The sequence below is a fragment of the Orycteropus afer genome, unplaced genomic scaffold (genome assembly GCF_000298275.1).
Source record: "Orycteropus afer afer isolate SDZICR_OR568_19922 unplaced genomic scaffold, OryAfe1.0 scaffold00053, whole genome shotgun sequence".
NCBI classification, from domain to species: Eukaryota; Metazoa; Chordata; class Mammalia; order Tubulidentata; family Orycteropodidae; genus Orycteropus; species Orycteropus afer.
The window spans coordinates 5,183,683-5,205,291 of NW_006921640.1; the positions used below are offsets into that span (position 1 = coordinate 5,183,683).

The 21,609-nt window shown below is 35.6% G+C and overlaps 1 protein-coding gene across 1 annotated transcript in view; it reads left to right on the forward strand.

The window, feature by feature from the left end:
• Window positions 1-21,609, forward strand: part of KIF13B (kinesin family member 13B) — a 351,480-nt gene that overhangs the window by 226,124 nt on the left and 103,747 nt on the right. The window contains exons 30-35 of the mRNA XM_007938771.1: window positions 550-674; window positions 1,953-2,129; window positions 5,171-5,263; window positions 9,472-9,624; window positions 10,445-10,522; window positions 11,868-11,921. Of these exons, the coding sequence (XP_007936962.1) occupies window positions 550-674; window positions 1,953-2,129; window positions 5,171-5,263; window positions 9,472-9,624; window positions 10,445-10,522; window positions 11,868-11,921 (680 nt within the window). The remainder of the gene's footprint in view (window positions 1-549; window positions 675-1,952; window positions 2,130-5,170; window positions 5,264-9,471; window positions 9,625-10,444; window positions 10,523-11,867; window positions 11,922-21,609) is intronic.

Sequence of the window (21,609 nt, forward strand, 5' to 3'; positions counted from 1 at the left end):
AGGTACTATGTATGCCTATTCACAAGCTTAAGATGGTTAGGGAGTTGGGAGATAAGCTTCGAGTTGAATAAATAGAGTGCCATGGGGCAACCTTTTGGTTTCTAGCTCATTTTTCCATCCAGCTGATCAATCCTTTTCTTATACTTAACTGTCAGGTAACAGAAATCATTCTCCCTTACTTTCATTTCTTCTCATACTTTTAAAATGGAACAACAAAGAGCAGTACACTAAAAGATAGGGAAATTTGGGTTCTAATCCTGTCATTCACATTTATGAGCTGTGACTTTGGGTACCCTCTTGGGTGTCTTGGCTTCAGTTGCCTTCCATGTAAAATAAGTCAATAGATTGGGTAAGATAATTTCTTGAGGCACTTTTTGTCTTTAAGATTTGTGAGCTCTTTAATGGTCATCGTTAGTGTTACATAAGATTTCAGAACAAAAAGCAAATGAAATTTAAAGCAGAAGAATTTTAATAATCACATGGAAATTTAGCTGATAGAGGTTATCTTTTAGAATGATCTCAGTATTTAATGGAGCTTTTTGCTTTTAGCTGATGATTTCAGCTCTCAGGATAATCTTGATGACCCAGAAGCTGGTGGATGGGATGCTACCCTCGCTGGGGAAGAAGAAGAAGAATTCTTTGAACTGCAAATTGTAAAACAACATGATGGAGAGGTAAAGAAAGAATTTAGATAAAAAGCAGTTTCGTTAACCTTTCCTTGAGCATGGTAATAGTTTCAGTGCTTACATTTCTCAAAAATGTATAAATGAAAACCTTTCACTGTGACTTCCAGAAAGAATGGAACTTGAATATCAGATTACACCCTTTAACTTTTTAGTTACTCTCTTGGAAAGGAATTTGTGTTAGTATTCATAGTTCATATCGGCATTGGTCCACTTCCTAGATAAAGTGCTTTATTCTGTTCCTTAACGAGTAAGAAGCAGAAGTAAATGCTGGTGAAGTCCATGGAGATAAAATGACATCTTTGGGATTTGCTTTGAAATTTTTCAATAAAGAATGCTTAAAAGGGAAAAAAAGAGTAGATGAAACAAATATGGCAAAATCTTGATAATGATTGAATATGGGTGATGTGTATACAATGGAGGATGTATTCTCTAGTTTTAAGTATATTTGAAGCATTTATATTCAAAATTTTGAGGAAAGAAAGCTGATGTGATGCACTGAGGAGACGTCATCACTTAGTGGTATTCCTGACTAAAGGGCAAAATTTGAGTCTAAAATGAGGAGACAAAAAGACAAACCCAATTGAGAAACAGTCCATGAAACAATAGGGTTGTACCCTTTCAGAAGTGACAAAGACTGAGGAACTATTCCAGGTTATAGTGGACTAAAAGAAATGGCAACTAATGGTAATTTGTGATAGTGTTTTGGGACAGTAGGAAAAATATGAATATGGACTGTATATTACATAACAGAGTTGTATCATTGTTAAATTTCCTGTGATGATAATTGTTCTATGGTTAAGTAAGAGGGTGCTTTTGCTCTTAGAAAGTACTTACTTCACTATTTGGGAATGAAGAGTAATATGCTTGCACTTTACTCTAATGTGGTTCAGCAATAATAATAAGTGTGAGTGTGTATGTTTGTGTATATGTAATATGAAGAGAAGCAAGTGTGGTAAAATGTTTATAGTTGTTAGCTGTAGAAGAAAAGTGTACAGGAGTTCATTGTACTAAATTTGCAACTCTATGTTTGAAAAGTTTTCAAAAAGAAAAAAATTTAAAAGCAAGCAAGATAGAAACATTATGCACTATACTTCCCAGAGTAAAGTAATTGGGGCCCACATTACAGTCTTTTGAGGGCAATTCTCATAGTAGAACTTGCTTGTGACTGGCATATGCCACCTCAGCTCAAGGTGAGATGGTTTCATTGAGAGGGTTTTTGTTTATAATTGAAGAGGGAAATGTATGTTCTTTCTGCCTTTTCTGCAGGTAAAAGCAGAAGCCTCCTGGGACTCTGTGGTACATAATTGCCCTCAGCTCAGTAAAGGCACACCTTCAGATGAGCGAGTGTTTCTCATTGTGAGAGTGACAGTCCAGCTTAGCCATCCAGCTGACATGCAGTTGGTGTTACGCAAACGAATTTGTGTCAATGTTCATGGTCGGCAGGTGAGTTATTAGTCTTAGTTGAAGAAAAGACTTTAATCACAGATCCAACGTGATGGTAGGGCTTCAGAATGATTGTCCAAATATGGTCTGTGAAGCATTGAAACTTTTCTTTTTAAGGTGATTGTTATAGTCCTGTGACCGCATGTGTTTCAGTCCCTTAACATGTTATCCTGGCTTACTTCTAAACAGTATAAAATTGATATACTGAGTCTCTCTTATGGCAAATATCACAAATTATTCTTTTGGGTGCCAGAGAGCCTTGTCAAGGAAAAGTTCAGTTTTTGTCTTTTGATCTGGGTCCTACCAGATAGGAAGATTCACTGGCAGATCAGCTGTTTGTCCATTAGCATTGTATTTCTTACCCTCTGCTTTTCATCATTTCCTTTCAGGCATCTCTGCTAATTCTTTGATTCTTATATTTGGAGAATGAACTCTATAAGTGAGTTCAGGATAAAAAGATGAATAAGAGCTAGTTCTTGTCCTTACAAAGCCATAGTCTATTTGCATATGTAGATATATAAATAGACAACTACTCTATATGTGGTAAGTGCTGTAATGTAAGAGTATACAAAGAACAGTGAGATACAGGTGAGAGAATGATGAATTCAGGCAGAGGAAGTCAGGGAAGGTTTCATAGAGAAGGGTAGCATTTGAGCCAGCAGTTTACTTAGAAGAGGCATTGTGAGCCCTTTTAGGAACCTGATGCAGGAGACTAGATCATTGTCAGGAGTGTAGAGAGCAACACACATTCAAAGCAACGTGATCAGCCACCATATTTGAGCCAGACAGCATTGTTTCCAACTCTGCTGATAAAGAGATTTGGTTGCTATAGCACAAACTTCTTTTTTTTTTTTAAAAAAAAAAAACAAAAACCCAAACCTACTGCCACTGAGTTGATTCCAACTTGTAGCCATCCCCATTGGGTTTCCAAGGCTGTAAATCTTATGTAAGTAGATTACCTCATATTTGTGCCACAGAGCAGATGGTGGGTTTGGACCTATGGCCTTCTGGTCAGCAGCCAAGTGCCTTACACACTATACCACCAAAGCTCCTTATGCAACATGCATACTGCCCTTGTTTTCCAGAAGGGAGATTAAGTTTCTAGCAGGGCATCAACCCGTAATTTTTCCCCTTCCAATTATCATTCTGATACACACAAATTTTAAAAATTTGGATCCATTCCAGTTTTGCTTTGCTGGCCATAATTGAACTGGGAAGAACTGGTTCGAAGCCTTGGATGAAAATACATCTTTTCATTTAAAAGAGCACAGTCATGGCTGACAGACTCCTAGATGTAATCTCCATCCCTGAAAATTAATCTTTAGTTCTAAATGTCACACTGATATCAATCTTTGAAATGAAAACTGGCATTAATGCTGTTAAAATTGCAGCTCTTTAACTTGGCAATCCAACATCAATAAAATGCAGGTCATAAGGTTAGCTATAGATGGATATGGTATGTCACCCATTCACTCTCTCTGTCTCCCCTTTCTCATAAGTCTGCAGAGAATTGGATAAGACATGCAGCTTGTGAGGAGCATTTTAAGAGTTCTTTTCCATTTTAAAATTAAAGATCCTGGCTGCTAGGCACTGGGACCTATCTGGCAAAACTGTCATTCCTACAGAATCATTAGCAAAAAGTTACATTGTGGAGTCACCAAGTTTTACCTCCTCCTTCTTCTTTTTTTTTCAATTGTAGGGGGAAGGGAATTGTCAAAATCTCCCTATTTGAGATGATTTGGAAGTATTTTCAGGCACACTGTCATCCCTCCCAATTTCAGATTTTCATTCCTAAAAATTGCTTCTCTATAGCAAGAACAAGGACTTTCTTCTCATCCTAATACATCCAATTCAGCCTCCCTGTTGTTGTTGTTGTTGTTATGTGCCGTCAAGTCGGCCCCGACTCATAGCGACCCCTCCTTGGGTTTCCGAGGCAGTATCACTACGGAAGTAGGATTGCCCAACCTTCCTTCCGAGGAGTGGCTGGTGGGTTTGAACCGCCAGCCTTCTGGTTAGCAGTCAAGTAGTTCCATACAAATAGAAAACAAAAAAGTAAGATAATAATAGCTTTCATACCTCCTCCAGTCACCTATATTGAAGAAGCTATAGCTGTGTTTTGGCCAATGCAATTGCTAGTAGCTCAGCATTGCATTACTGAAGTTGAGAGAGTAAAGGAATAAAATAAATGGTATATTTGCATTCTCAGAGTCTAAAATCTTACAAAAAATTAGCTAAAGATCACTGAATAGGAAAGAGATTATTGTTAAGTAGATTTGTGAAATTCTATATTTCTTAGATGAAAGAACTTGATTTTTCTATTTTTCTTTTGGGGGTTTTCACATATTTTGACTTTTATTTTGCATGGGGAAAAAGATTCAATGCCAATATGATATTCTCTCCTTATCTTTATTCACCAACTGTATTCTGCCCTCATCCCTGCTCTCTTCAACCTCTACAGGATATTCAGTCTTAGTAGCGTCTTCAAATGAGTCATCTATGCATTAATTCAACAGTTCAATTCTTAACTGTGTAAAGAGCACAGTCAGCATAAACAATGACCATGCACTCTTAAATCATTCTTTGTAACGATCCTACTTTGGTCGAGAATTTAATGCCTGAACTTGTCAATATTCATGGTACAAGATGTCCATTCTACTGCCAAAAGAAAAGGGAGGGGAGTGTAGTACTCACCAGTTGTTGCTTTTGCTTGTCTCTTAGAAGGTCGTTTTATTGTATAGAAGCTGGCAGTCTTATTTCTCTAGCATTTAAGCAGAGATAAATGCCTAGTATTAGTCTCTAGAATTTAAGAGTCTGTACTTTTCATGTATTGGGTATTGGACCTGTCTGCCATACATTGCAGGCATCTAATAAGTTGGGGAAACTGTATTTGGTGATTTGGATTCCTCTTGCTTATATTAGAAAGATGCTTTTGTTTTCTTTTGGTTAGAATGAATGCATTATCTTTTATATTGTCTTATTTGTGAATGTAAAAATAATTTTCAAGATGGAAAACTATTATCTTCTATTTTGTTTTCCTCTAGGGTTTTGCTCAGAGTCTTCTGAAAAAGATGTCTCATCGAAGTTCTATTCCTGGCTGTGGAGTCACTTTTGAAATTGTTTCTAATATTCCAGAGGTGAAGGATCATATGAAATTTGACTATACTAAAAATACATTGTTTACTTAAGAAGAGCTAACTCCCTGAAAAGTCACCTACCCAGGATATATTGATTAAATTAAAATATATATTTAGAAAAATGCTGTAGATTTTCAGAATAGCTTCCTCCTAATCTTAACTCCACTGATAGTAAAATGTACTTGTAGCTCTAAAGCTCTGTTTTAGTATTTTGTTAAAGAATGGAAAAAGGCATAAGATACTAATATTATAACCTAAGAAGGGAGGTTGCATGGCATGGAGAGTAAGCACTTCATTTTGAAGTCAAGCAGAAATCTTGCTTCTGTTCCTTATTAGTGATGTGAACTTGTGTAAGTTATTTAGAGCCTATATTGTTTTCCTTTCATTCATTTTTCAAATGGGGTTAATAATATCTTCTGCACAGGATTTTTTTTCTTTGACACAGTGTGTGTGAATTATTCTACACATACTGGACAATAATTGCAGTTGCCATTATTGTTAATACTACAGTGTTGTTGTTGTTGTTGTTTGCTGTCGAGTCGGCCCCGACTCATAGCCACCCCTCCTTGGGTTTCCGAGGCAGTATCACTACGGAAGTAGGATTGCCCAATCTTCCTTCCGAGGAGTGGCTGGTGGGTTTGAACCGCCAGCCTTCTGGTGAGCAGTCAAGTGCCTTAGGCACTATGCTACCAGAGCTCCTACAGTAGTTACTACTAGTAGTAGTTACTACTATTTTATTTATTTTATTTCTCTTTCTGAACTGATAGAGATATTCAGAGGAATCAGACAAATGGAGTTCAAATACCTCTGATAGAAGCTTGTTGGAGGAGAAGATGTGCTTAGATGTGCTTCTTGATATTTACTCCTTGGATTAGAGAGCTTTCTTTATCTACCCAGTCATTGGCCTAGCTGGGTAATGGAGGCTTCCCTTATAGGGACAGGTTGCTTCTTGCATGGTGAAGGAGAAGTGTGAGTCCTAAGGAAGAAACTCTGTGAAAAGGAGAAAGAGCAGTTCTTTCTTTAGTCAGGATCAGAAAGAGTGAGTAAAGAGGTGGAGACTGCACGATCCTGGGAGACGCCAAACAAGACCATGAGACATGGAGGGGAACACTCCCTCCCAACCACAGTGCTGTTCTCTTCATTTGAGAGCCTGCTATTTGTTGATTGACTCAATTGAGCATATGAACAATAGGTAGAAAATGTATGTTTTTAATGCAGAAAGGTTTTTGGAAGGTAAAAGGTAAATCACCCAAGTTTTGTTTTAGATTTCTTGTCTTTCAAAACACTTTTCCTTACAAATAATGTCAAATAATGACTAGTATTTTTCCCAAATCTTTGAAGTGTTAGACTTTATATAATAAAAATGAATTATTTTAATATTTAATTTGTAGCCTACTGTACATTTAAAAAATTAAGCCTATTTTCAGCGTTAGACTAGCTATAAAATCTTGCATCTATAGTAGATCAGTCTGGTTGTTCATTCCCTCTTGTAAATATTCTTATATGTTCTTTTCTGTATCTAAACATTTTGTATGTTTTTCCAGTTGTTTCCGATCTTAAGTCTTATAACTTACAGTTTTCTTATCCGTATAGAAGTGTTTTTATTTTTCACGTAGTGTGGTTTTTAAAGGGAGGAAGTGTGGGGAAAACATCTTAAATATAAATATAAATATATAAGTTAAATATATAACCTCAGTTAAAGATTGAACTACCTGGTATAATTAGCTAACCATCTAAATCGCTAGGTATTATTTTCACTTTATCAAATCCTACTGATAAAGAAAGAAAAATTGAAACTTAAAACTTAGAGTGTAAGGGCTAGACTTGATTTCTTTTTTTTATTTAAAAAATAAAAATAAAAAGATTCCTTAATAAGTAGCTAGATTTCACCATGAAAAAGTCCCCAAAAGTCATTTGTGTTCTCTATTGCAGAAGCTGGGAGCTCTGGTAGCACAGTGCCTAAGGCACTTAACTGCTAACCAGAAGGCTGTCGGTTCAAACCCACCAGCCACTCCTCAGAAGGAAGGTTGGGCAATGTACTTCCATAGTGATACTGCCTCGGAAACCCAAGGAGGGGTCTCTGTGAGTCAGGTCTGATTGGACAGCACATAACAACAATAGCATTGCAGAAGCTATTAGGGCATGATGGCAAAAAAACAAAAAAAAGTGTTTATAAGTAAGAGAGCAACAAGAGACAATTTATCTCTCTCTCCTTATAAAGTAAAGATAATGCCTATTTGTTCTGCTCTGACACCTGAAATATTGTGTGTTAGGTAGTGAAAAGAATACTCCTACCAGGAGTCAGGAGACCTAAGTTCTATCCTTGACTCTTTCACTAATTTAGTGGTCACCTTCTTTCATCATCCATAAAATGAGGATGATTCCTTCTTTTCAGAATTATTACTGAGCCCAAATGAATTAACTGTAGGTGACCAAGTTTCCTGAGCTTTAAACCATTTTAAAAATTCGTTCATTTTTAGCTATTCTAAGGCTCATTTAAATTTTAAAAAATATCTCTGAAGGTAGAATGTGTCTTAAAATTGATGGTATATTAAAATTAATTGGCAGAGTTTCTTTTTTAAATCTCATTGGTATATAAAATAATGTTTTGTTTTACAGTTGATGACATCTTAAAATACATTATAATATGGATAAATATTTTATAGTTTTTGATGTTATTGTAACAGATTCACTAGTAATTAACATACTGATTCTCCCCAAGTTGTTGTTGTTGTTGTTGTTAAGTGCTTTCGAGTCGTTTCCGACTCATAGTGACCCCATGCACAGCAGAACAAAACACTGCCTGATCCCGCGCCAGCCCCACAATCCCTGCTATACTCGAGCCCATCATCACAGCCACCGTATCAATCCATCTCGTTGAAGGCCTCCCCCTCTTTCGTCGACCCTCCACCCTACCAAGCATGACATCCTTCTCCAAGGAATGGTCCCTTCTGACAACATGACCAAAATAGGTGAGACGAAGTCTGGCCATTCTTGCTTCCAAGGAGCATTCTGGCTGCACTTCCTCTAGGACAGATCTGTTAGTTCTTTTAGCAGTCCATGGTACTTTCAGCATTCTTCTCCAGCACCACAACTCAAAATCATCAACTCTTCTTTGGTCTTCCTTATTCATTGTCCAGCTCTCACATGCATATGAGGCGATTGGAAATATCATGGCTTGTGTCAGGCATACCTTAGTCCTCAAGGAGACATCCTTGCTCTTCAGCACTTGAAACAGTTCCTTTGCAGTTGACTTTCCCAATGCTACATGTCTTCTAATATCCTGACTGCTGCTTCCATTGGCATCGATTGTAGAACCAAGGAACATGAATTCTTTGACAATCTCAATCTTCTCTCCATTTATGATTCTCCCCAAGAAGAGTAATTTATTATGAAATAAGTTTGCTTGACATAATTAAATACATTAGTAAAGACCTGAATATCCCATGCATATGCATTTATATGCATGGGCAGTCCATGCCAGAGGAAAAGGAAGGGGTTCTACTGGAAAACACAGTGAATGAGAAATTGCCTACATATTTTTTCTTCTTGATCTGCTCTGGGCAGGCCTGTGGCCATTGCTCCTCCAGAATTGAGGGTAGGGACCAGTTTTAGAAGCTGCCATACTTTGAATATGTAATCCAGGGTAGGTAGGCTGCTTAGTAGCTGGGATTGAAATGTAGCCTTTATTATCATTCCTGTTCTCCATACCTATATCTACTTCTTACCAGGATTGTTTGGATTCCACCCTTATCAGGCTGGTCACCCTAGCTCCTCATCCCTGTCTTTTGTCCCTCAAGAGTTCCAGTGAAGAGATATGTTCCTGAATCATTTTTTTATGGTGATTATATTTCTGGCTAGCTTACAAAAGCCTTTCTACCAAGTAATTTTTTTTTTTTTTTTTGCTTGCAATGAAAATGCTTTTGTTTGCAGTGAAAATATAGCAGAAAACACTTTTGTGGAGAATATGCTGTTTCAGCTACGCATGTCTAGTCTTTTAAATTAACCTAGAAACTTAACTGTCATTTATACTACTATTTCTGCGGGAAAATGCATTGGGGTTCCAAAGATGACTTGAAAATGGAATATTTGGAATACATTTTATTTGTTAGTTTCTGAACTCTTTCTGTGTGTTCTTATATAGATCACAAAGCTTGTATAATATTTTTCTGCTGTAAAGTACTTAATTTAAACTTTTCATTGTTCAGGATGCTCAAGGAGTAGAGGAACGAGAAGCGTTAGCAAGAATGGCAGCTAACGTTGAAAACACAGCTTCTGCTGACTCAGAGGCTTATATTGAAAAATACCTCAGAAGTGTGCTGGCTGTGGAAAACCTTCTTACTTTAGATCGTCTTCGCCAGGTCTGCCAATAGAGTTGGTAGTAGTAGTAGTAGTACCAACCTAGTCTAATTCTGTGTTTGGCTTTCTGTAATTTGCAGTATTGTTACATCTAAACTTACGAGGTGTTTGTGTTAATGGAGCACATTAATTTAGATTAAATTTCTTGCCTGTTAAATCTTTGAAGATTCAAAAGCTTATTTGGAAAGTTACTTTTTCCAAGGCACCATAAATGTTATCTAGTTGCCTTGAAGTAATGGAAAAAATCTTTAATTCTTGATAATTAAAGAATATTTTTTAAAAATTCCTTGATATTGGGCAGTAATGTTGCTGAAGATACATGTAGTAATGAGGTAAAATGGGCCCTTCTTTGCTTAATTGGACATACTTGCAACAGCCATAGAGCAGATTTCTAGAAGGGGGTACTAGGAATGCCAGTGGTAAACAGAATCCATAGAGAAATATTAAACCTTATTTTACCTAGCATAATTGAGACTTTTTCCCAAAGATACTAATAAAAACTTAAAATGAATTGTCTGACTATTTTCCTCTTGGATCCTGGAGCTAACTTCTGCTAGCTTCAAGGAAGCAGACAGTAGATAGCAAAAGATAAAGAAAAAAATGATCTAAGTGAACTATCACCTATATAATTAACTTTGAATAATCAAATATGACTGTAATGGGGTCCTTCTCTCATGTGCAGTAACAGTCATTATTTGAACAACTAGGAATATGTATGCGTAAATGGTAGATCAAGCCTGCTTTATAGTATTGCTATATAGTATTGCTTTTGGAGTCTGTCTCTAATATACATTTTTCCTCTATATATTATCTGATTCATAGGAAGTTGCAGTGAAGGAACAGTTAACAGGAAAAGGGAAGTTGAATAGGAGAAGTATTAGCTCTCCAAATGTCAACAGAGTAAGTACACAGAATCATAATTCTTTGCTCTGCCTTGGATCTCCTTTCTCGCTTCTTCACTTGGGTAACTCTTCCCAATTTAAGTCTCATCTTTGAAGTAATTTTCTTCCCTAAACTGATATAATTGCCTCTGTTCTTTAACCATGTAGCATGTGCATGCCTCTGTCAGTGTTCTTACTAATATTATAAGGAAAATGTCTATTTAAGTACCTTTCAAATGTTTCTTATGTGTCTTTTTTTTTCTTCTTTTGCGTATCTTTTATCACTAGTGCCTATCACAGACTGTAGGTGCTCAGTGAATGTTTGTTGAACTAGCCAAGTGACTAGGGCAAGCCATGTAAATGTTCTGCATTTCACTTAATCATTTTAATTTGAGGAGAAGTTAGGACTAGGCCTGCAAACTCAATTGCTTACAGGCCTGGCAGGTAGCATAAATGAGTAAAATAGAGGTTTGTTTTATAACAGTGTCTTAAGTTTGTGGTTTTATTTTTTTAAAACATAGATTTATTTCATATATATATTAAACTTGGAAATAATTCTTCTCAAAGAAATATGGTCCTGGTTCTCTGAATTTATCTCTACTTTCCTTACTTTTGATAAGGATGTGGGTATGAGAAATATGACACCTTTGTCTTAGCTTTATACCGGGAAAAACCACAGTTTAAGCATTGTAATAAAGAACAGCTAACCCTTAGCAATGCTTTTTGACAATAGCAAGTGACAGGAAGTACATCAGACTGGAGAGCACATGTGACCTCTGAGTGAAGCTATTGAGTAACATCACTAATCTCAGACTGAAAGATTGGGAACATTCTTAAATATTAAGAATATCACTTTAATTCAAGGTAAAATATCTTCTCATTCCTTTAGAAAATTACATATTAAAATGTGCTGATGTATCAGAGATTTAGTATTCGGGATCCTATGATTTAAAATAAGTAGTTTGTGAGTGTACATTTGCTACAAATACACAAAGGAAGGAATCTTAAGATCAGGACATGGTAGGATAGCCAATACTAGGATCCTTTCAATAGAAATGAATAAACAAATGAGGTATGTTTTATTCAGCTCCAGCCATTTGTTGCCTCTGTGTAAACTGTATTTCTAGATTTTATGTAAGTCTCCATTTAAAAATTATCAATAACTTATTTAATTAAAAAATGTATAATTGCCTAACAATGTCCCAAAGGCCACTAGTTTATAGCCTTCATCTAGACAACCTTTCGGCTACCATCCAACTTTAACATTCTGTTCATTCCATTTTCAAAGACTTGCATTTCCTGGACTGTGGATTTATGTGCTTTTACACATAATGGAATAATCCCCCTTTCTATTTTTCCTTCAGTTATCTGGAAGCCGACAAGATCTTACTCCATCATACAGTCTAGGCAGCAACAAAGTAAGTGTTTATAACTATTTTCGACCAGTTTTAGACCTATTTTACATTCATTTCCTCTTCTGAAATATCATATACTATGTCTGGTAGCATAGTGGCTAAGGCCCTTAATTGCTAACCAGAAGGCTGGCGGTTCAAACCCACCAGCCACTCCTCGGAAGGGAGATGGGGCAATCTACTTCCGTAGTGATACTACCTCGGAAACCCAAGGAGGGGTCACTATGAGTTGGGTCCGACTCGACAGCACATAATAACAACAACAACATGTCTGCATACTAGAATTTCTTCCACTTCTCTGTACTAAATGAAATATTGGCAAGTGTTTAGTGTTTGTTTTATCTACCACCTAAGATAAGATTTTAGTAGACATTTTTATGATTAGGGCTAAAAGATAATTTGGTTACTAAAGTTCCTATTTCTATCAAAAATACTCTTCATGCTTGTTTCAGAACAGGAATTTTGAATCAGAATTTTTAATAGTGAAATACTGATGTAATGATTGGAAATGTGTGAAAAATAAGACTATGCCTAAATATGTTGCTATTTATCAGAAGAAAGAGAGATAAAGGAACAGAGGTTTTGTTAGCTGGAATTTTTTTATTTACTTGTTAATATAGCTTTAATGGAATTCTAAGCATAGGTAATTAATTGTTATTTACTTAAAAGGATAGCATTTCTGGAAAACTGCTGTGACTGAATGTCACATGTCACAGTTTTGTGCCTATCATTTTTTAAGTGGCTTGGTTTCCCTAGTATATGTGATAGAGGTTAATATATCAACTGTGATCAAAATACTCTGTATTGTTCTCTTAACCCTTGAGGACATTAACAGTGAACAGTGTCATATAAAATGGTATAATATCAGGGATTTGTTTCAAAATAATCTGGACTGTGGAGGAATAGGAGTATAACTAAAACAGAATTGGCTATTTAATGATCATTATTAAAGCTGAGAAGGTTAAGAATACTACTCTTTGTGTTAGTTTTTCCTACTCTGTTTTTGTATAGGTTTAACATTTTTCATAATGAAAACTTAAAAAAGAACAGTGAAGTTGATAAATTAATTAGATTTACCTTTAAGATCTAGATTACTAGTAGTAGTTGGCCTGAAATGACATGCTGTTTATATATGTATTAAGAAAGTACATGTTTGTAGACATGCAACTTACCCTCTAGCTCATTAATTTACTAATCACCTATCATGTCTAAAAGCATGTTAAGTTTTAGTCCTCTTTTATACTGGTCCAATGATAGTTTTTTTTTATTAGCTCTTGATAAAGCATAGAATGGGTAATTATTACCTAAATTAATAAATTAGAGTTTTTAGAAAAATGATTGCATTGTTATTTTTAAATGTAAATAAATAAAAGATGAGGAAAATATATAAGAAAAAGACTTGTTTTGAAATGTATTCAACCCATATTCTTAATTAAATTATAAGTTCCTTTGAAAGAAGAGGCAATCTTACCCTTTTCCTATCTCCCCTAGTTTCATGTTTAAATGGGGAAGATAATAGTATATATCTGAAGGAAAATAACTGCTTCACTCACAGCAAATAAATATAACAAAGGAACATACATGCTGTAATAGAATTACATAGATTGACAGAATAAGAGCACTAAGTAGGGAGTAGACCCTTTTATAGGTATTGTACAAGGATCAAGGAAGGCTTCAGATCAGAAATAACCCTTAAGTGTAATGCTGAAAGATGATTAAGCCTACATAAGGCAAGAAAGGAGTAGAAGGAACAAGATTCTAGGCAGAAAGATCAGCATGAACCAAGGTATGGAGGGGTGAAAAGGCTTGGTATGTTCAGGAGTCTACGTGCGGTCTGAGTAAAAGAGGGAGCACTGTCGGGGTAGAACCCAGAGGTAAGGAACTTTATTTTAGGAAGTCTCACAGGATGTACAAAGGAATAATGAGGAGTTGAGCTGCCTCAGAAAGGCTTTAAAACACACAAGTAACATGGTTAAATTTGAATTCTAAGGATTTTTTAATAGTCCACCCAGAAAATACTCCTCTTCCCAGCTACTGTGTGTAAAATTACATTGAAAAACCTGCTGCTATGGAGTCACTTCCTACTCACGGCGATCCTGTAGGCCTGCCCCATAGGATTTTGAAGGCTGTAAATCTTTACGGAAGCAGACTGTCATATCTCTGTTCTGTGGTGTGGCTGGTGAGTTGAATTGCTGAGCTTTTGGTTAGTAGCCAAGCACATAACTAACAACTGCTCCACCAGGGCTCCTCAGAACTACATTGTTGTTATTGTTATGTGCCGTCGAGTTGGACCCGACTCATAACTACCCCTCCTTGGGTTTCCGTGGCAGTATCACTACAGAAGTAGATTGCCCCATTTTCCTTTCGAGGAGTGGCTGGTGGGTTTGAACCGTCAGCCTTCTGGTTAGCAGTCAAGTGCCTTAGCCACTATGGTACCAAAACTCCTCAGAATTGCATTAGTATAGTATAAACGTGTATATTTATCCATGGGAAAAGTTACTTAATAAATCTAAAAAAATGTAAAAGTATAAACATTTTTTTTTTTCAATTGGCAGGTAGAGAGGGTGAAGAGACCCCTTCCCAACCATAACAATTTCCATTCTTTAACAAACAGGAAGTATTATCAGGAATAAAAAGATGCTAACTTGCTAATGCTAACTTTGCTCCCAGTCCACACTTGGAAGTATCATTGTTATCTTTTAAGTTCTCAACATCTTAAGACATACACATGTGAGCCCTAACAGGTTACCAAATATGTCTCGGCTTTAGTCAACATCTTGTCACAAAGGCTATCAGTTGTCTTCTCCCTTGTGTCCAGAACATTAGTTTAAATGAATATCAAAATAATAGTGTGATAGAGGATTGTAACTATCTTATGTTGGAAAACAAGGGGAAAAGGATATTGACCAAAGGGGATTTGATTCCAGGTGTACTTAAGTAGTGAGTACAGAACAAAACCAGCTTATGTGGTGTTGATTCCTACTCATGGTGAAACCCAAAGTGTCTTAGAGAACTGTGTTTCATAGAGTTTTCAGTGATTGTTTTTTCTGAAGTAGATTGCCAGGCTTCTGGGTACACTCCAGACTTCCAACATGTGGTTTAGCAGCTGAGCGAGTTAACTGTTTACATCCACCCAAAGTGCATCGACCATGCACGCCACCCAGGGACTCCAGAATACAGAATAGCTCCCCCATTTTTAGTAGTTTCATCATCTAAAATAGGGCATCTTATTATTACAGATTATTAGAGAAAATGAAGATTTTTTTTTTAAATTATATTTTCCTTATGAGTAGAAAAGAAACACACTCCCCCCGATAGTAGAAGGAACAGAGGCTTTCTCCTATTACTTTTTTTTTTTTTTAAAGGAAACTAGAAAACATCCTCAAATATGCCATTGCCTGGGATTCTAAAATATGAAAGTTATCTGTAATAGCATTCTTTAGAACTGAGTAGTTTTAAAACTAACTAATATACAAAAACTAATTTAACATAATTGGCATATAAAAACTAATTTAAACTAATTGGCATACAAATTATCAAAATCCTATAAAACTCCTTAGCATAACAATGTGTACAGACATGTGAAATGACGTGTACAAAGGTGTTATATTGCTTATAATGACAGAAGATTGGAAACAAGCTAAATGTTGGTCATTGTTGGCTGGGTAAATAAATTACACACATACATATATACACAGATTTCTGTACTCAGACACACACACAATAAATAAATTGTGGAATACTATGCAACTGTAAAAATAATTGGTAAGCCCTCCATTTTACCAATATGGAAAAATCACCAGGATACATTTAGTGATTGAAAACAATGTACCGAACAGTGTGCTGCTATTTATAGTATAAAAGGAGGAAGATAGGAGCGAATAGATAAGAAACCAAGGCTATGCAAGACAGTAATAACATTAATCAGCTGCCTGGGGCAAATGGTGGACTGGAACAGATGGAGGTAGAAATAGGAAGGAGATGTTTTCTACTACTTGATTTTTGTACCATGTGAATAAATTATTTATTAAAATATTAAATAGATTAATTTTTAAAAAATTCTATTCACCCTTTTAAGTAGCTGAAAGTCCTTGTTCTCATGTACTTATTAAATTGAGAAGGATCCTACTTGCTTTATATGTAACAAATTACATTCAAAATCCTATAGAAGCTATTACTGAAGAAATTGTTTTAGAAATCTCAAAGACTAATATTCGGTTTTTCCTTTTCTTTTGAATAATTCCTGTATTCCTTAGTGTTCAGAGATCCAGAGAGAGGTAATTAAGCCATTAGGCTTCCCTAATGAATGGAATATAAGTACTCTCCTACTTTTTAAAATGTATCATGCTTGCTTTTACCTTGAGAATAAGAATACATTTTAATGTGTAGTTTTTATAAGATTACTAAATTTGACACTGTACCAACTTTTTGGCCCTTACCATATTATAAAAAAAAATGTCATCATTTATCCCATGATAATATAAGTTTTGGCAGACAGAATAAATCATTCCTTTAAAATGTTCCATGTTACCCAAGTCCACGACTGTAAAATTATTTATCTGTCAAAAGGGACCAGGAAGGAAGGTATATTTCTGCTTCAGAAGACTCTGGAATGTGAGGAGTTGGAGTTAATTTATATTAAGCACACTTTACAGTTATTTTCAGGTTTGTAGGGTGTCCTTTTCTTCAAGCATTAGAAAGGGTAAAATGGGCAAAAAAATGACTAAAGTGCTCTGGGCTTTCCTTTGACTTCATGTAATTTTGCTCAACAGGATCATCTTGGTTTATTTGCATGAAAATAATTCATTTATAAGTGAGTTGAGTCAGAAATATATTTTTAACCTGAACTTAGAAGTAATAAGATTGCTAGAAAGTCTGTGTTGAAATAATTGAAAAATATACTTGCACACATACCTTACAAACTTAAGAAATATGATGAAATTTTTCTGGGGAAGGAAAAACTTTTCTGGAAAGTTTTATAACCAGCAGTATAGTTGTTTTTTTTTTTTTTTTTTTTGGTAATAGCATTATTGAGATAAAATTCACATCAGACACAATTCACCCATTTAAAGTGTCTAATACATTGATTTTTAATATATTCTCAGAGTTGTGCAGCCATCACCACCATCACTCCTAGAACATTTTCATCAGCATAAAAGGAAATAACTGTTAGCAGTCACTCCTTATGTTCTGTCTCTAAATAGCCTATTCAGAATATTTCCTATAAATAGAATCATACAACATGTAGTCTTTTGAGATTGGCTTCTTTCATTTAGCATAAAGCTTTCAGTCATAGTATGTATCAATCCATATATGTCATAGTATGTATCAATACATCATTCCTTTTTACTGCTTAGTAGTATTCCATTGTATGGATATATATACTGCATTTCATCTGTCTATTCATCAGTTGATGGACATTCGGGTGGTTTCCACCTTTTTGGCTATTATGAATAAAGCTGCTATATACCTAAGAGTTGAATTGCTGGGTAGCAGTATTGAGTTTAATTTGTAATCTGTATCAGTGGGTTGAATATTGGCAAAGTGATATTTTTAAACCAGCATGAGTTCATGTATTGGGATGATTATATTTTGGTTATGTGCATATGGATGTGTGTGCATTCTTCCCAGAGAACAAGAATTTTGTCTTAAGACTTAGGTATCTTTGCTTTATGATTTCAGTAATAGAGATAAGCATCTGTCTGATTTTGATAGTAAGACCTTTAATAATCAGGGTTAGAGCAGCACCTTAAGAATTTTTCTGTATTTGACCCTTCCTCTTGCTTAAACCCCTTGAACATACTAAGGATTTCGGATAATTATCCCCAAACCTTGTGTAATTCACTTTTAAAAAACTTACTATCATTAATTAACCCCTGAGTTGTTTGATTAATTATTTTGAAATAATTGTAGATTCACAAGAAGTTGTAAAGGTAATCGTAGTCTTGTGTATGCTTCACTCAGTACATAATTACAGTACAATATCAAAACCAGGGATTTGACATTGGTACAACATGTTTGTATAGTTTTGTTCCATGTGTACATTTGTGAAACTAGGACTCCAATTCAGATATAGAACTCTTTCGTCACCACAAAGGTCTTCCTTGTGCTACCCCTTTATAGGCACACTCTCACTCCTTCTTGTCCACCATCCCTGACCCTGGTAACCATTAATGTTTTCTGTCTCTAATTTTGTCATTTTGAGAATGGAGTCATACAGTATGAAGCCTTTGGGGGTTGGCTTTTTTAACGCAACATAGTGCCTTTGAGACCTATCTAAGTTTTAGGCACATCAATAGTTTGTTCCTTTTTATTGCTGTGTAGTGTTCTATGGTATGAATTTACCAATTTAACCATTTATTCATCTGTTGAAGGACATTCTGGATTATTTCGAGTTTGGGGCTATTAGAAATAAATCTGCTATAAATATTCATATATAAGTTTTTGTAGGAACATGGTCTTCATTTTTCTGGGATAAATACCCAGTAGTACAGTTACTGGATGTTATGTAGTTGTATGTTTAGTTTTTAAAAAATCTGCCAAACTCTTTTCCAGAGTGACTGTACCATTTTACATTATCATCAGCAATGTATGAAAAATTCAGTTTCTTTGCTAGCATTTCTATTGTCACTATTTTTATTTGAGCCATTCTGATAGGTGTATATTGATATCTTATTGTGGTCTTAATTTGCATTTCCCTAATTTGAACATCTTTTCATGTTCTTATTTACCATCTGTTGTCCTTGTTGATGAAATGTCCTTCATGTCTTTTACACATTTTCTAATTGGATTGCTTTTTTTTTTTTTTAATGTTGAGATTTGAGAGCTCTTTAAATATTTTAGATAGGAGTCTTTATTCAGATAGATGGTTTACAAATGTTTTGTCTCATTCTGTAGCATGAGTTCTCATCCTCTTAACAGTCTTTTGCAGAGCAAGGTTTTTAATTTCTATGAAGTCCAGTCTATTTTTTTTTCTTTTATCAATTGTGGTTTTGGTGTCATATTTAAGAATTCTTCACCCAGATACCAAAGATTTTCTCTTATGTTATTTTCTAAAAGTTTTACATTTTACATTTAAATCTATGATCTGTCTTTAGTTGATTTTCTTTATAAGCATGAGTGTTAGTTGAGGTGGCTTTTTTTTTTTTTTTTTGGTCTATGGATATTCAGTCACTCCAGTGCCATTTGTTGAAAAGACTGCCCTGTAATTGGATCGTTTTGTACCTTTGTCAAAAATCAGTTAGCCGTGCTTGTACAAAAACTCAAAAACCAAACTCACTGCCATCAAGTCAGTTCCAACTCATAGCGACCCTCATTGGGTTTCCAATGCTGTGAGTCTTTACAGAAATAGGTTGCCCCGTCTTCTTTCTTGAGGGAGTGGCTGGTGGGTTTGAACCACCAGCCTTCTGGTTAGCAGTCAAATGTCTATGCTACCAGAGCTCCCGTTTTTGTTTTTATTGTCTTCCCCTTGTATAATATGGGAACAAACATTCAGGTCAGTTGAAATAATGGTTAGAAGCAGGGAGGGGGGTCACAGGGTAGGTTCTAGTCTCCCTTTCCTCTTGCTTTTCAGTTAATATTATAACAAAGATTAGCCAGTTAGGAGTAGGAATGCCATTAAAGGATGTGTCAGGGAGATGGAGGCACAGAAGTGGAAAGTTTGGTAGGATTAGGGCTAGTGATTTAGAAGAGGTGGTATAGTACTAAACAGAAACTCACAGTTTGGCCTAATACCAGTTGAATAAGCCAGCCATATTTTGCATATCCATATTTATTGATGTTTGTTACATGTTAAAAATGGAATTGTTTTACTGAGCTCGAAAAAGATTTAATTGATGGATTAATTAATCTTAACAACAAAAAAATGAAATTTGATTAACTACTCTGACTAAATATACTTTAGGGTGTAAACTAAATCACATTAGGGGTAAGTCTTCAATTAAAAATGTAAAAAATATCATAATAGCAATGGCATTGCTATTTATTGTAACTGGATGTTTCATTGTTACTGTAAAGATTTTTTTTTTTTTTAATAGGTATAATGAAACTTAGCAAGCTTTTTAAGACCTGTCTGCTATGGTGGACTAATATTTAGGAACAGAGTTAATTTCTGCCTGTTGTTTATCTTTCCACCTCAAAAGTTCCTGTGCATTGAGAGCACAGAAACACTGTCAACATAAAAATACTGCTGTTTTTAAAGCCATTTTAGAGGAGATCGTATTGTTTTATTTTATTTTATTTTTTATAACAACTGATGATGTAGTATGATTTTCTTCCTTTAACTGAAGAGGAGTTTTTTATGGAAGTTAAAATGAGTGAAAAATCAGTTAACAAAACTGACTTCTATATTTGGCTATATCATCTTCTTGAAACTGTACTAATTTAGGACGTCACCAGTAACAGTTGGTGTGAAATGTGAGTCATTTCTTCAGCTGAATTTGAAGTCACCTTTGGACCTGAAAGGTCACTGACATTTCTCTTTATTTACCTCTTTGTCACTTTCCCAATTGAAAACCAATTCCTTTCTGGAAAATCCAAAGAATGTGTATATGGCAGAAGAGGTGTAACAGGAAGTCTGTAGGTGTGTAAGTTCTCAAGACTGCTCAGAGCCTCCTATTTTTGGCATTTGATTTTGACTCTATAGGATTTTATTTCTTTGAATTCTTCCTTTTAGAACAAATGGTCCTTAATGATTATGAAGTTGCTTTAGGGATCCAGAATGAAGCCAGGGCCTTCTCTGTTATATGTCCTCTCTGTGGCTGATTCATAAGTTTCATAGGCTGCAGAATGTCAGAAGCATATAACTGATTTATCTTTCTAGGGTACAGATGGTAGAGGTGTAGATTGTTGTTGTTTTTAGGTACTGTCAAGTTGGTTCTGAACCACAACGAGCCTGTGTACAACAGAACAAAACACTGCCTGGGCCTGTACCATCCTCATAATTATTGCCATGTTTGAGCCCATTGTTGCAACCACCATGTCCGTCCATTTCATTGAGCATCTTCCTTTTTTTTTTTGGTGACCCTCTACTTTACCAAGTATGATGTGTCCTTCTCCAGGGACTGGTCCTTCCTGGTAACATGTCTGAAGTATGTGAGACAGAGTATTGGCGTCCTCACTTCTAAGGCGTGTTCTCACTACCCTTCTTCCAAGATAGATTTTGTTCATTCTTTTGGCAGCCCATTGTATATTCAATATTCACCAACACCATAATTCAGAGGCTTTAATTACTGAGGTAGAAATTACAAAAACAAAACTGTGTTCATAAGAGAGCAAAAAAGATTCAGTTTCTTGTGAGAGTTCTTTTTTTTTCATTGTCCTGAGTTCATCTCCCTCTGATATGTATTTCATTGGGATACCTGCCCACTTAATAAAGAGAAGATAACTCTAGAGCAGCCAAGAATATAAAATGTATTGGAAAAAAGCAATTGCTTTGTGCAGAAGTATGTGTAGTAGACACTGAACCATAGGAATCATTTTTTGTCATGAGAATGGTCATGTGATGCAGGAGAAAACGAAGATAGTGAATGATTTCAGTGAAGTGTTTCCCCAGAGATCTGTGGGTGTCAGCCAGAGGAGAGAGGAGTGTTGTCCCCAGTTTGTCATCCACATTTGTTGCTCCCTCTGAAGAGCATGCCGTTGTAGCCCAGAGTGATTTGAGTACCTCGTTTCTGGGCTGTGAAAGCTAGTGTGC